The 12200-nt window shown below is 57.4% G+C and overlaps 5 protein-coding genes and 1 pseudogene across 5 annotated transcripts in view; 3 read left to right on the forward strand and 3 right to left on the reverse strand.

The window, feature by feature from the left end:
- Nucleotides 1-2027, reverse strand: part of ACA1_027940 — an 8143-nt pseudogene extending 6116 nt beyond the window's left edge.
- Nucleotides 2028-2164: 137 nt separating this feature from the next.
- On the reverse strand, nucleotides 2165-3083 carry ACA1_028150 (uncharacterized protein; the record flags this gene model as incomplete). Its single annotated transcript, XM_004334476.1, has 5 exons — nucleotides 2165-2289; nucleotides 2383-2490; nucleotides 2566-2604; nucleotides 2831-2923; nucleotides 3011-3083. 5 exons carry the CDS (start codon nucleotides 3081-3083, stop codon nucleotides 2165-2167), a joined length of 438 nt encoding a protein of 145 aa, XP_004334524.1.
- A 549-nt stretch (nucleotides 3084-3632) lies between these two features.
- On the forward strand, nucleotides 3633-7171 carry ACA1_028160 (uncharacterized protein; the record flags this gene model as incomplete). The annotated part of the gene is made up of 13 exons (XM_004334477.1): nucleotides 3633-4055; nucleotides 4162-4244; nucleotides 4339-4978; nucleotides 5058-5172; nucleotides 5267-5392; nucleotides 5518-5852; nucleotides 5936-6077; nucleotides 6171-6260; nucleotides 6335-6399; nucleotides 6469-6562; nucleotides 6635-6701; nucleotides 6797-6912; nucleotides 6990-7171. 13 exons carry the CDS (start codon nucleotides 3633-3635, stop codon nucleotides 7169-7171), a joined length of 2478 nt encoding a protein of 825 aa, XP_004334525.1.
- A 514-nt stretch (nucleotides 7172-7685) lies between these two features.
- Nucleotides 7686-9277, forward strand: ACA1_028170 (uncharacterized protein; the record flags this gene model as incomplete). Its single annotated transcript, XM_004334478.1, is given in 5 exon segments — nucleotides 7686-7985; nucleotides 8120-8398; nucleotides 8414-8487; nucleotides 8565-9034; nucleotides 9261-9277. 5 exon segments carry the CDS (start codon nucleotides 7686-7688, stop codon nucleotides 9275-9277), a joined length of 1140 nt encoding a protein of 379 aa, XP_004334526.1.
- A 166-nt stretch (nucleotides 9278-9443) lies between these two features.
- ACA1_028180 (glutathione stransferase p, putative) lies at nucleotides 9444-10363 on the forward strand (the record flags this gene model as incomplete). Its single annotated transcript, XM_004334479.1, has 6 exons — nucleotides 9444-9570; nucleotides 9630-9671; nucleotides 9726-9835; nucleotides 9891-9944; nucleotides 10013-10138; nucleotides 10205-10363. 6 exons carry the CDS (start codon nucleotides 9444-9446, stop codon nucleotides 10361-10363), a joined length of 618 nt encoding a protein of 205 aa, XP_004334527.1.
- Nucleotides 10364-10893: 530 nt separating this feature from the next.
- ACA1_028190 (chromatin assembly factor 1, subunit B, putative) overlaps nucleotides 10894-12200 on the reverse strand; it is a gene marked incomplete at both ends in the record, with an annotated part of 2233 nt that continues 926 nt past the window's right edge. The window contains 7 exons of the mRNA XM_004334480.1: nucleotides 10894-11035; nucleotides 11119-11229; nucleotides 11324-11440; nucleotides 11505-11621; nucleotides 11710-11790; nucleotides 11859-11920; nucleotides 11983-12163. Of these exons, the coding sequence (XP_004334528.1) occupies nucleotides 10894-11035; nucleotides 11119-11229; nucleotides 11324-11440; nucleotides 11505-11621; nucleotides 11710-11790; nucleotides 11859-11920; nucleotides 11983-12163 (811 nt within the window). The remainder of the gene's footprint in view (nucleotides 11036-11118; nucleotides 11230-11323; nucleotides 11441-11504; nucleotides 11622-11709; nucleotides 11791-11858; nucleotides 11921-11982; nucleotides 12164-12200) is intronic.

Genomic DNA, 12200 nt, shown 5'->3' on the forward strand with positions numbered 1-12200 from the left:
CGACGACATCGTCATCTACGTGCTTAGTGCGTGCGGAGAGTAAGCTTACTCTCATTGATGATGGCTTTGCCGATCTCTGAGGCCGTCTCTTGGAACTCCCTGCAAACAAACGTGCATGGCGCGCAACGTTGTTAGCAGAAGCTGAGGCCCTGTGGAGGCGCTCGACACGCTGAAAGTGGGGGAGGGGTGGGCGTACAGGAAGAGCTTGTAGATGGAATAGGTCCGCTGCAGTACCACCTCGGGGTCATCACCCAGGAGAGGTTCGCAGAGGCTCTGGAACTCTTCGTTCCATTGCCTCCCGTCCTGCTTCACCTTGACTTCGTCTCTGGGCTTGGCGTGGTTGTCTTCCGCCCCGCTCGAGTCGCTGTCGCTGTCGCTCGAGCTCTCCTCCGAGTCAGAGGCCGACGACGATGCGGAATCCAGGTCGCTTTCGGCGTCGCTGCTGTCGCCATCGCCGTCGCTATCGCTATCGCTATCGCTGTCGCTGTCGCTGTCCCTTGAGGCGTCCTTGCGGCGTGGCTCGACATCAGAATAAGCCTGCGTGCGCACGAACATGTGAGTGAGCACTCGAACCTAAGCGCGCACTTGGGGGAAGGCAGAAATTACATCTGACGTGTTCGCCTCTGAAGGGGTCTCGGAGTAACCGACCGAAGAGCCTTCGCTGGACGGTGTCACGGGCTCGGCTTCACCCTGCCAGCGTACGCAAAGTGGTATATCTCAACTCCGGGCATGCACTATAACACCACACGCAACGTGAGAGTGGCGTACGGTGAAGGTCTCGCCGGCGTAGGCATGTGCCAGCTCCTCGCTCTTCTTACTTTTGGGCTTGCGTAGCTGCTGCGGCTTGACCTTCTTGGGCTTGGCCTCGACCTCGGCATAGCCGTCCTATCCAACGGCGACAAACACGCGAATGTAAGCAGGACGGGACAGCGGACGGCTCACACGACCGCAGATTAGCTTCGCCGAGAGCTCGTACCCCGACGCCAGCGTATGCACCCTCGGGGACCTTGGTCGGCTTTCGTGCCTGCAGGCGCGCGCGTGGGAGCGTGGTGAGCACAATGCGCTGGCAATGGCACCATAGTACACGACCGCGCACCTCCTCCGCCTCCAGCTCGCGCTCCTCGGCGGGCGTGAGCGCATANNNCGACTGTCGAGGAGCGATTCCCTAGTCTCCTCGATATCCTCGTACCGCGTTGTTGCTCGCCTCATAGCAGTCGAACCCGTAAACGCTCTGCATCCTGGCTTCCTCTGTACTCGGGCGCACATCGTGTTACTATCAGAAGCCCATCAAAGAAGTGGGAGTGCCATGTCTGGCCATGCAAGCACACGCACCATCGGCCGCCGAACCGTACGCCTGCGACATCGCCGCGCCTTCTGCTTCTGCCAGGAGAATGGGCAACAAGATAAGAGTCACTTGATGAAGTGTCGCGCGCAATGCAAGGGTTCGCGCTGGGGTGCAAGGGCTTACCGTCATCAGTGGCATAGACGGAGCTGGGGGCTTGGCCGTCAGCAGCGCCGTAGGCCGACGCGTTCACATCCTCTTGCTCGGCTGCCGCGGAAGGTACCGCGTAGGCAGACGCTGGGACAGCGGACGAGAAGAAGGGGAGGAACGATTCATCCTGCACGTAGACAGATGACGAGGAGCCACCAGCAGCGGATGCGGCAGAGGTGGCGGTGCCGTAGGGGTCGAACTTGGCCAACCGCTCTTGCTCCTCACGTTCGCGCTTCAGCAGCGCCTCATCGATGGCAAAATCTCTTTCTCCCCCCATGGCCTTCTTGGATTTCTTGGCAGGTTTGGATGATTTCTTCATCTTCTTCTCCTTCTTCTTGGCCTTTTTGGCCTTGCCACCATCGCCTTGCTTGGCGGATGAGCGAGGCGGGGTGGCTCCGTCGTGCACGGCGTAGCCGCTCTCTTCGCCGTCGTCATCTTTTTCGTAGACGTCCGCCGTTTCGCCTTCGTTGTACATATCGACATATCCCGACTTGGGCGTCTCCTCCTTCGTCGGCGGCTCCGCGTAGCCGTCCATGGTGCTCGTAGCAAGGATGATAAATCAAAAACACTTTCTCTTCCCCTCCTGTTCAACGTAGAGCAAATTAAATTGATTGAATTAGGTGAAAAGAAAAAAGAATTATTATATTAAAAAAGAAAAGAAGGCCTCAAGCATCAAGATGGCTGTTGCTGTGACGGTGCGTCGGGGGCGTAGAGTTTGGTGTCGATTCTGTACATGTTGCCGTATTGGATGGTCGGTTTGTGCCTTTCGTCCACCTCGGTGATGCACACCGCTATGGCTGCAGATACAGACGTTGCGAGACATTCGCCAAGGGTAAGTGGATGCGCGCAAGAAGGGGAACACCACCAGCAAAGCGGGAGGAAGGACGTACTGTCGGCATCCATGATGCGGTACGTTGCTGTGACGGTAGAGGAGCGGATGAAAAAATTGAGTATGGCTACGGACGTCTTGTCCATGAACTGACCGTGGCAGGTGTCGCCTACACGAAGAAGCCATCAAACGAGTATGGTAAGGAAAGGGAAGTTGCTCCACCATGGCAAGTGTCGTGTCTTACCGCTGTATTGCCACTCGAGGTAGACGTCGTTGTTCTTAGCTTTCGGCTCGAACTGTGAGTGATGAGCTGGTTAGCTCGCTTGGATAGTAGTTGTTGTTTAGGCGTTCATGTTTGTGATGTGCTTGCTCCTCATACCTTCATGATGTAACCAAATTGGAGATCCTGCTTCTCCAAGCTCTTACCAAAGCTCCATTTTAGGTATCTGCAGCAATGTGCACGTAAGTAAGCACTCGCCTAAGCATGTAGGCAGTATCGTACCTAACACCGGGAGTGGTGTCCAGGCGCTGGTACTCCTCGATGAGGACAACTGTGTTACTTGTTCGCACGTGCGCGTAGGTGCCGCCAAACTCGCGCCACTCTGCACGCACAGAAGAGGCATGGCGGTGAGCGTGGGCGCCAGAGGCAATACTGCGCAGTAATTGTGACTACAGTGAGGGAAGGGTACCCAGGTTGCGCTTCCACGCCCCCACCAAGAATTTGTAGAAATCGTCATCGGGCAAGTTGAACTGCAGGACCATAACGGAGGAGATTGGTTGAACGGAGGGGGGGAGAATAAATTGGACTGGAAATAAATTCAGTACTGAATTAATGGCAACGCACTTTGTTGCTTGGCCGAGCCCTGGGCGGTGGTTCATCTCGAACGACACCAAGCCGTTTGTGCAGGCCGTTCCTACCCTCCATCGTGATCGTGGTCCACTTTTGTAGATTCGCTAAATCAACAAACCAAAATAATTGATTATTTCTTTTTTATTCGCCGACACGTGGGAAAAGCTGCACCTTCCCGCGCAGCCCCGTCGCTTCTGCCAACAACGTGCGCGCGCCCAGCAGACGGTGTGGCAGATGGCGGCCTGCCCCTCTTGTTTCTCGCATGGCTCTTGGTTCTCGATCAGACTTGGTGGAGCCCAGACCAGCTGTGGATAGTCTCGCGCTTCATTTTGAGCACGGGCCAATGGCACTCGTTTGTTGTTGTTGTTCCCCACAAAGCAAAAGGTTTTGTTTTCTACGTTCTTGTTCTGGTGTTGGTGCGGTGGATCGGCTGGAGAGGCGGGTGGACCACACGTTCGTGAATGACGTTCATTCGTGTCTTGGCCGTGCTGGCCCTGTGCCTGGTCGCATCTGCCATTTCTGCCGGCGCAACCGAAATCGTTTCGGCATCGCTTCATCGTCGATCAACGATTGACATCACCGACTCCCCCCTAGTCCGTGCTTCAAATCATTCGCAGGAAAATGTTTCAATCACCATACAGGTGGGTTTCATTCACGAAATCGCATCGCTTCGCTCAGAAGATCGCCAAGGTGGCATCAATTTCGCACGGCTCTACGCCGACGGAGCGGCAGCCCACATCTTGTTCCGCGATGTCAAGTACACCGAGATCACCCCTTTCGTCGAGTTTGAAATCGAGGGACGCGACCTCCTGAACCACACCGCCGTTACCTTCGTTCTGTTGAATCGCACCGACGGCGCCATTCTCGCCAACTTCACCGCCTCCGTACGTCCATACCTTTTCTTTAAGCAGCTATTTATTTATTTATTTATTTGTATTTATGTTGATGTAAAATCTATTTATCTCTGTCTCCATCAATGTTGCTTTCCAGGTGGTTGACGGAGAGCAAGTCACGGTGGTTGGCATCGATGAAGGTAAAACCATCAACGCCATGATCCTGGATAACATTAAGAGGTACTACAAAATGCACACACGCGCACTCGCGCACACAACGCCAGACGCACACAACGCGTGCACACACTGACGGCTTGCTGCAGGTCAACAACAGCTACGGCATGGACCTGGCAGCGGTGCGCTTCATCAACGTTGCCACCAACATCACCGACATCACCGTCTTTGGAGTGTCTGCCAACTGCTATCGCTGCGTGGCCCTACCCATCGTCTCCTTCAACGCCACACGCAGGGCGACCCCGTACCTGGCCCTCGATACCACCTTTTCGATCGCCTTCAAGCTCCTCGACGTCAGCGGGGAGGACCTCGTCTTCCTGCTGCCCCACCTGGACCTCAGCTCGGCCGACCTGCGTCAGCGCCACGACGAAGCAGCCCTTCGCGCGCTGATCGAGCTCCACCACGACACGCACGACGAAGAGGGCCGACCGCTGGCCGGCGCCGGCCTGATCAGCAGCTTCGACTACCACTTCGGCGAGCACGGCGTATACACGGTCATCTTCCGTGATGCGACCCAGCCCGAGACGGACAAGGGCCTCGTCGTGGCGCAGATCGAGGTGTCGAGCGAGCCGGACGACCCCAACGTGCCGATCTACGTCGCCATGGGCATCATCGGTGCGCTGACCATCGTGTACCTGGTGGGCACCTACGTCTGGCGCTTCGGCTCTAGGGCGTGGGAGGAGCACCAGCACAAGAAGAACGGCGGCGACGCCCTCGATTCCATGTATGGCGGCGGCCAGGTACCATACGCCCTCCGCCAGAAGATGTCTGCTGCTGTAGGCCGCTGTCTCACGCGATTTGGTACGTACGGAATGCCAGGCTGACAGGCAGAACGGCCCAAAGCCGGCACCGAGAGTGAGCTCGCGAGTCAATTCGCTTGATGCTGTTCGCGGTCTAGCGATCGCCATCATGATCTTCGTCAACTATGGAGGAGGTACCCAATTCGCAAACGATATATGGCAATTGTGTGTGTGTGTGTGTGTGTGTGTTACTGAGTTCTTCGCTACACTTTCTTCTCGACATTGAAGGTGGCTACTGGTTCTTCAACCACTCGGCGTGGAACGGCATCACGGTGGCCGATCTGGTGTTCCCGTGGTTCATCTGGATCATGGGCACCTCCATGGCCATCTCCTTCACCTCCCTGGAGAAGAAGCGTACCCCCAAGCGCGAGGTGCTCTACAAGATCATCCGCCGTTTCATCATTCTCGCAGGTTGGCATCCACCTGGCTCCTGCGTCATGGCAACATGTGCGACCGTGTCACTGACGTCGTACATTCAGTTCTGGGTCTGTTCCAGAACAACGGCTACGAGTGGGAGACGTGGCGTATCCCGGGCGTCCTGATGCGCTTCGCCGTAGCGTACCTCGTTGTGGGCGTCGTGGTCCTGTTTGTGCCCAGGTGGCCGTGGCGGTTGACCTACCGTATCTACCGCCGGTTTACCTCCGGCGGCCACCACCGACACGCCGCCGACGGAGCCGCGTCGCCCATCCTCGAGCGCAAGCGATTTGCCAGCGAAGCCATCAACTTCGACGAGGACACTGACAAAAGCGATGACGGGTTCTCGCGCAACGTGTTCGCCGCGGAGGACGACGAAAGCTGCGAGAACATGATGAAGGTTACACGACACACACGGCACACACGCGCGCATGCAAGTTCAAGGGGGTGCTGACGTACGTGCGGCTGCACATACACAATCAGGACAAGTGGGTCTATACCCTGTTCGGAGACATTCTGCCGTTCTGGCCGCATTGGCTGGTGGCGTTCTCGCTCCTCTTCGTGTACTTCATGATCACCTTCTTCCTCGACGTTCCCGGCTGCGGCAGGGGCTACCTCGGGCCCGGTACCCTCATTCCCTCCTGTACCGGTATGGTCGTGCGTGTGTGTGGTTTCTCACTGCTGTGTGCGCAAAAGGTGGCATTGGCGACTACGGCAGATATTTCGACTGCTACGGGCGGAGCTGCGGGCTACATCGACAAGAAGATCTTCACCGAGGACCACATCTACAACCAGCCCACGTGCCAACGTACGTCTGGTTTCACATCAGGTGATTGCACGCCAAACCTCACATGTGGTGGTCGGTTGTGATGTTTACATCAGCGCTCTACCTCACGGGCTCGTACGATCCCGAGGGCACCCTGGGCAACCTCACCTCCATCTTCATGGTAATCCCCCCCCCCCGCTCCTTTCCATTCGTCGCGACTCTTTGGCTCTAAACTTCAAAACGTGCGCAGGTATTCCTGGGCCTGCAGTCTGGCCGGACGCTGATGGCGTGGAAGGACCACAAGCACCGCGTTGTGCGGTGGTATATCTGGAGCATCGTCCTGGGTACGCATCTTATCTTCGCCTCCGCCTTCCCTGGCGGTCGACTGTTACTTACAGTACTCGTGGCATGTTCAGGCTTCATCGCTCTTGGTTTGTGCGAGGCCAAGCAGAACGGCGGCTTCTTCCCACTCAACAAGAACTTGTACCGCCCCCCCCCCAACTCCCTGCGCTCCCTGCGAAGGTGGAAGGTGCCAAATCGACTCCAATCTCAATCTCTCCTCTTTTTCCGCTTTTCAGGTGGTCACCGTCGTTCATTCTGGCCACCGCCGCGATGGCCTTCTTCCTGCTGGCCACCTTCTATTTATTGATCGACGTCTTCCCCATCTGGAGCGGCTCACCCTTCCGCTTCATCGGTACCCCCCCGCAGCCTTCTGTTGCGATGAGTCATCGTCATTTCTGCCACCAACGCTCACGTGTGGTTGCCGCGCAGGAATGAACCCGATTCTGATCTACTTGAGTCATGAGATCCTCAACGGGTATATGCCGTTCAGCTGGGACCCCTACGGCGACAACACCCACCGCATGAATCTCGCGATGAACCTCACCGGCATGTCCATGTGGTGTCTCATCGCCTACTGGATGTACTGCCACAAGTTTTTTATCAGCATCTGAGTTCACACCTTTTGTATCCTCACCTTCTTCATCTTCTTTGCTCCCCATAAAACGTTTTACTTACCACCCAGCTCACCCCACTAGGAGGGGATTGGTTGATGCGCGGCTTCGTACTCGCGATCCCTCCTCGGGAATGTCGCTGCCAAACCCAGACGGCAGAACCGAGAAGCCTCGATCAAGGCGGATGGTGCTCCCTGTCCGATGCTCGACAGCTCTCGCCCGGGTCGCCCGCGTGCCGCAAGCGATGGGTTGGCTTGCAGTCAGGTCGAAATCCGAGGAAACCAGGGAAGAGGCCAACCGCAGAAAACGATAAAAGTGGAAATTCGGCCAAGATTTCGTTGACCAGGCGACCCGGTAAGCACCCGAAGTACTTGCCCTCCGAGCCCCACCCTCTCGGCCTCTTCTTTCACCAACGACCCAAACACAACACACCACAACATCAACAACAACAACAACAACGTTCACTAACTCAACGCCTACGAGCACCCCAACCACCGCCCTCGACCTGCCAGAGATGGAAGACACGCACACAGAGCATCAGCCGCTACTCGACCAGGAGATGAGCAGACAGGAAGAAGGACATCAGGTGCCAGAGGCACGTGAGGAAGAAGAGAGGCGCCCGGTCGTGCTGTACAAGGGCATCCAGCAGCGGGAGGCCAGCCAGCTGCAGTGCCCCATCCACAAGGGACTCATGCACGACCCGGTCGGCACGGGCAAGTGCAAGCACGTCTTCTGCCGCTCGTGCCTGGCCTCGTGGGTCGCGCTCCAGGGCCACTGCCCGCTCGACGCCCGCCCGGCTCAGGTCGATCAGCTCGTCCCGCCGACGCCGCTGTCGAGAAGCTCAACAGCCTCCTCATCCACTGCAGGGTTCGGCTCCCGCCCAGACCACCATCATCGGAGTGAATGACAACTAAGCGTGTGTGTGTGTGTCGTGTTTGTGTGGTTCAGTGGGGAGTTGTTCAAGACGAAGAGACTGGCGCATGGGTGGCGGCCAGCGGCGAGGGCTACTGCCCGGCGCTGATCGCCATCGGCGACCGCAAGGCCCACGAAGACAGCTGCGCCTACCGCCCTGCTGTTCTGCAGTCGGACGAGGCCACCGGAGGAGCCGCGGGCCAGCTGATGAACCGGCTGCAGTTCCCGCAGGTGCAGGTCAACGTGGAACTGGTCATGCAGGCCCTCAGGACCAACCTCACCCGCTTCGAGCGCGTGCTAGCCGATCGCATGGACGTGCTCCTGGCCCAGGTCCGTTCGCTCATCGAGGAGCAGAACATCCACCGTCTCCGCTCCGGTGCCAGCGGCGCCATGGCCAACTTCAAGTGCGCTCCCCTGTGCTTGCTTGGTAGCTTGAAGGGCGTCTGGGAAATGAAGACTGACGCGCGGTCGTCCACATCAGGGAAGAGATGGAGGCGGCCATTGCCGGGCTGATGGAGAAGCAGGCGCCGCTGTTCAGGAGCATCGCGACCAAGAGCGAGTCCCTGTGCTCGGAGGCGAGCAGCGTGGCTCGGGCCAAGGGCAACGCCCTTTACGAGGGCGCCGTGCACATGCGCCACCAGGCGGCCGTTGCCGGTGGCGAGGCCATCAATAGGCTCGACGTGCTGGCCCAGGAGCTGATGGGCGAGGTCAAGCTGGCCCTCATGCGCAGCCTCGAACCCCAGTCGTGCCCCACCCCTCCCCCGCCCCCTCCGCCCGACTTTGTGCTCGAGGAAGAGCAAGAGGCCGAGGCTCAGGAGGAAGAGGAGCAGGAGCAGGAGGCCGAGCTCAAGACAAGAAGAGGAAGAGGTCGAGGCGCAGCCTCACGTGACCGCACCGGCCTCGGTCACCGTGGAGGACGCCGAATGGGACGACTGCCCGTCCTGGATCCCCGTACGACCCCTGCCATGACTCTTTCTGGCTTCTTCATGGGCTCACTTTTAATCTTCAAAATGTTCGTTGCAGCAGGCCCAGCCCACGCTCCACACACCTCCTCGCTACCCGCCCCCGCCTCCTCCCCGATCGGCCAAGAAGCACACTCACTGAGCGCAGCAGCGGGCACCCCACGGCCCCGTGGTAATAGCTTTCCTCTCTACCTGCACACCCCCCAACTTTACAGCTCGAGATCGGCACTGAGTTGACAAGTCGTGTACACCCCTCCATCTCGTAAATACAACGCTTTCCTTTTTACCGACGGTGTCGACAAAATAGCGGGAGTCCACAAAAGGGAGTCGAGAAAGGCGCCAACATCAAAGAGTAGAGAGACGAGAACAAGTAGCAAAGAGAGAGGGCGAAGAAGAGGATGCAAGACGCGGGTCAACAAGTGCTTCAACTCACGTACTTTGGAGTGCGGGGCTCATGCGACAAGGTCAGGCTGCTGCTGGCTTTGACCGGCCTTGAGTACAGGGAGATCGTCGTACAGGGGAGAGGTACTCTCCAGCCTACCGCTGTGTGCTTCCCCTCTAACGACATCATGCAGAGTTCGCAGGTCTTAAGCACGGCTACGAGTTCGGCCAGTTGCCACTACTCGGTACGTTCTCATGCCATCCCCCCCCCTCCTACTCGGGCTGATGCAGCTGAGCAGAGGACGGAGAGATACGGATCGTGCAAGCGAACGCCATCGTTAGACACCTGGCACGCAAGTGCAACGTGTACGGGACAACCGCCAAGGAAATGGCCGAGTGTGACATGTGGGTAAGTAATAGGCTGCACCGTTAGAAGCTCAGTACTCAGCATCTTCCCTCTGCAGATGGAACAGCTGGAGGAAGTGCAGCAAGCGCTGTGGAATGCCGACTTCATGAAGGTACCTCGCACTGGCTCTTCATATGACTGTCGGCGAGTCTGTACCTTAAGGTTGTCACGCGGCTTCAGGACTGTTCTGAGTTCAAAGAGGCTCAGCTCAAGGACAAGTTCCTGCGCGGGTACTTGGCATCAGCTCTCGAAGGCATTTGCCGCGTCATGGCCAAGAACAGAACGATGTATCTCGTTGGGGACAAGGTACATTGTAGCCCGCGAGCGGCTTGTCATCCAGGTTTGCTGATGTGTGTATCTCCCGGGCATCAGTTGACGTTCGTGGACACGATGCTCTTCTCGCTTCTGGAAGCCATCGACCGTGAGCTTCCCCAGGCACTCGCCACCTTCCCCTTGCTCATCTACTTCCGCGATACCATCAAGCGCCTGCCACGCATCGCCGCCTTCTGCAACTCGGGAAGAAGGTTCTAGGAGACTAGAAGGTTGTAGGTGCCTGGTTGTATCAAAGAACGGCATACGATCCAAATGTTATAACGCGGATTATAATTAGGATTAGAGTGTGAAAAGCGCCGTTGGTCCAGTGGTAGGATCGCCGCCTCCCACGCGGCGGGCCCGGGTTCAATTCCCGGACGGCGCATATCTTTTTCCGTAATGTTGTTGCCATTAGCCATCTTTTTTTTTCATGCGTTGCAGCTTCCCAGGAATATGCAAGACTCACTCTGATGGGGAATCAACCTGTCAGAGCATAACTGTGTAACCAAACAGCAAAAGTCCTCACTTATATGGCACACATGGCGAAGCACTCTCGCTATTGTAGATTTGTCTGATGAACGAAGGAGGACGGAGTTTAGTAGTGCAGCGCCGTTGGTCCAGTGGTAGGATCGCCGCCTCCCACGCGGCGGGCCCGGGTTCAATTCCCGGACGGCGCACATCTTTTACTGAGTCCTCTTTCCCTTGGCATCTGTTCTGCTTCCTCACGTTGGTTTGTAAAAAGGGGGACGTCACGGGAGCACAGCAGGTGGGTTGAGGAGCTGCGCGCGGTCGCAAGAGGGAATGGGCTCGCCCAGTTCGTCAGCGGCAAAGGAAATGAAGGTGCAGTAGCCGTCGGTCGATGTCACTGCGAGCATCTGTCCGTCGCTCGCCCTGATGTGTGCATTGCTTTCATTAGGACGATGGTCTTCAGACTGCAGCTTTTTACTCACGCGTGCATCAGTCGGGGAACGAACCAAGAGAGATCAGTCTGTGAGGCGTAGTGTAGTCCAGTGATGTGGCACAACGGATAGCCGTGCTGAGTGTCATATACGAGCACGCTGTCGAACGTGGCAACGGCAAACACCCTACGAAAGGAAGAATCACGTCAACATTCTGAAGTGAGTACCCGGTACGGCAGACAAGCTTGGCCAAGCGACCAAGGGAAGAGGGGGGGTGTACATTCTGTAATCGAGCTTGAAGGTGGGCGTCGTTTCCGTTGGTCGCAGCTTGTAGATCTGCGGGCTGAAGCGCACGGCCACCGCTGGCTTGGGTCCGCACGGGAGGCACAAGGCCGGCCTGCAAGATTTGAAAGGGGTTGGTTGAACGTGTTCGCTTGCGTCAGGTTTGCCTACGCCAGTACCTGTTCAATACGCCTCTGGTGAAGACGTAAAGGCAGTTTGATGGCAGGTGCTCAGGAGCGACATTCTCCTTGTCGTCCGGCATTGGCACGCTGCTGCTGCTGCTGCTCGCGCTACTACTGCTGGTGTGTACGAATACAGGCGATCAAACATGGGCGTTTACCACACCATGCAAACATCAAGCACGCGCGCGATAAGCGAGCGTACGGGCCAGACGTAGCGTAGAACTGTCCCATAGGTGTCACCAACAGACTACCGTCCAGGCTCCAAGCCAAGCGGCGAAAGAATCTGCATACAATGAAGATGAGGAGACAAAATGAGAATCAAAAGTAATAGAACAAGAGAGTGGTACGCACGATGGGGTTGTCTCGTCGAGGAACAGCTTCTGCTTGTGCGTTTGCACGGGGCCTGAAGCCGCCTTGAAGACGAGGGTCAGCGAATGTATGCGTGCCCCGGGGCCAAGTTCTGATGTGTTCATACCTTGGCCTCAAGTCCAGGCGCCGAGGAGATGACGTTGGCCGTGACCAGTTTGGAGTAGACCACCTTGGCCGGCGAAGGCGCCGTCGCTGGCACGCTGACACCGGACTCCTCCTGCGCTGTATCTTTCTTCACGGCGGGCTGCGATCGCGCCGCCTTGTAGATGCGGACAGTGCGGTCAGAGCTCTGCGTAGAGAGGTACCGGCCGCGCGGGTCCCAAG

The sequence above is a fragment of the Acanthamoeba castellanii genome, assembly GCF_000313135.1.
Source record: "Acanthamoeba castellanii str. Neff unplaced genomic scaffold scf7180000084472, whole genome shotgun sequence".
NCBI classification, from domain to species: Eukaryota; Discosea; order Longamoebia; family Acanthamoebidae; genus Acanthamoeba; species Acanthamoeba castellanii.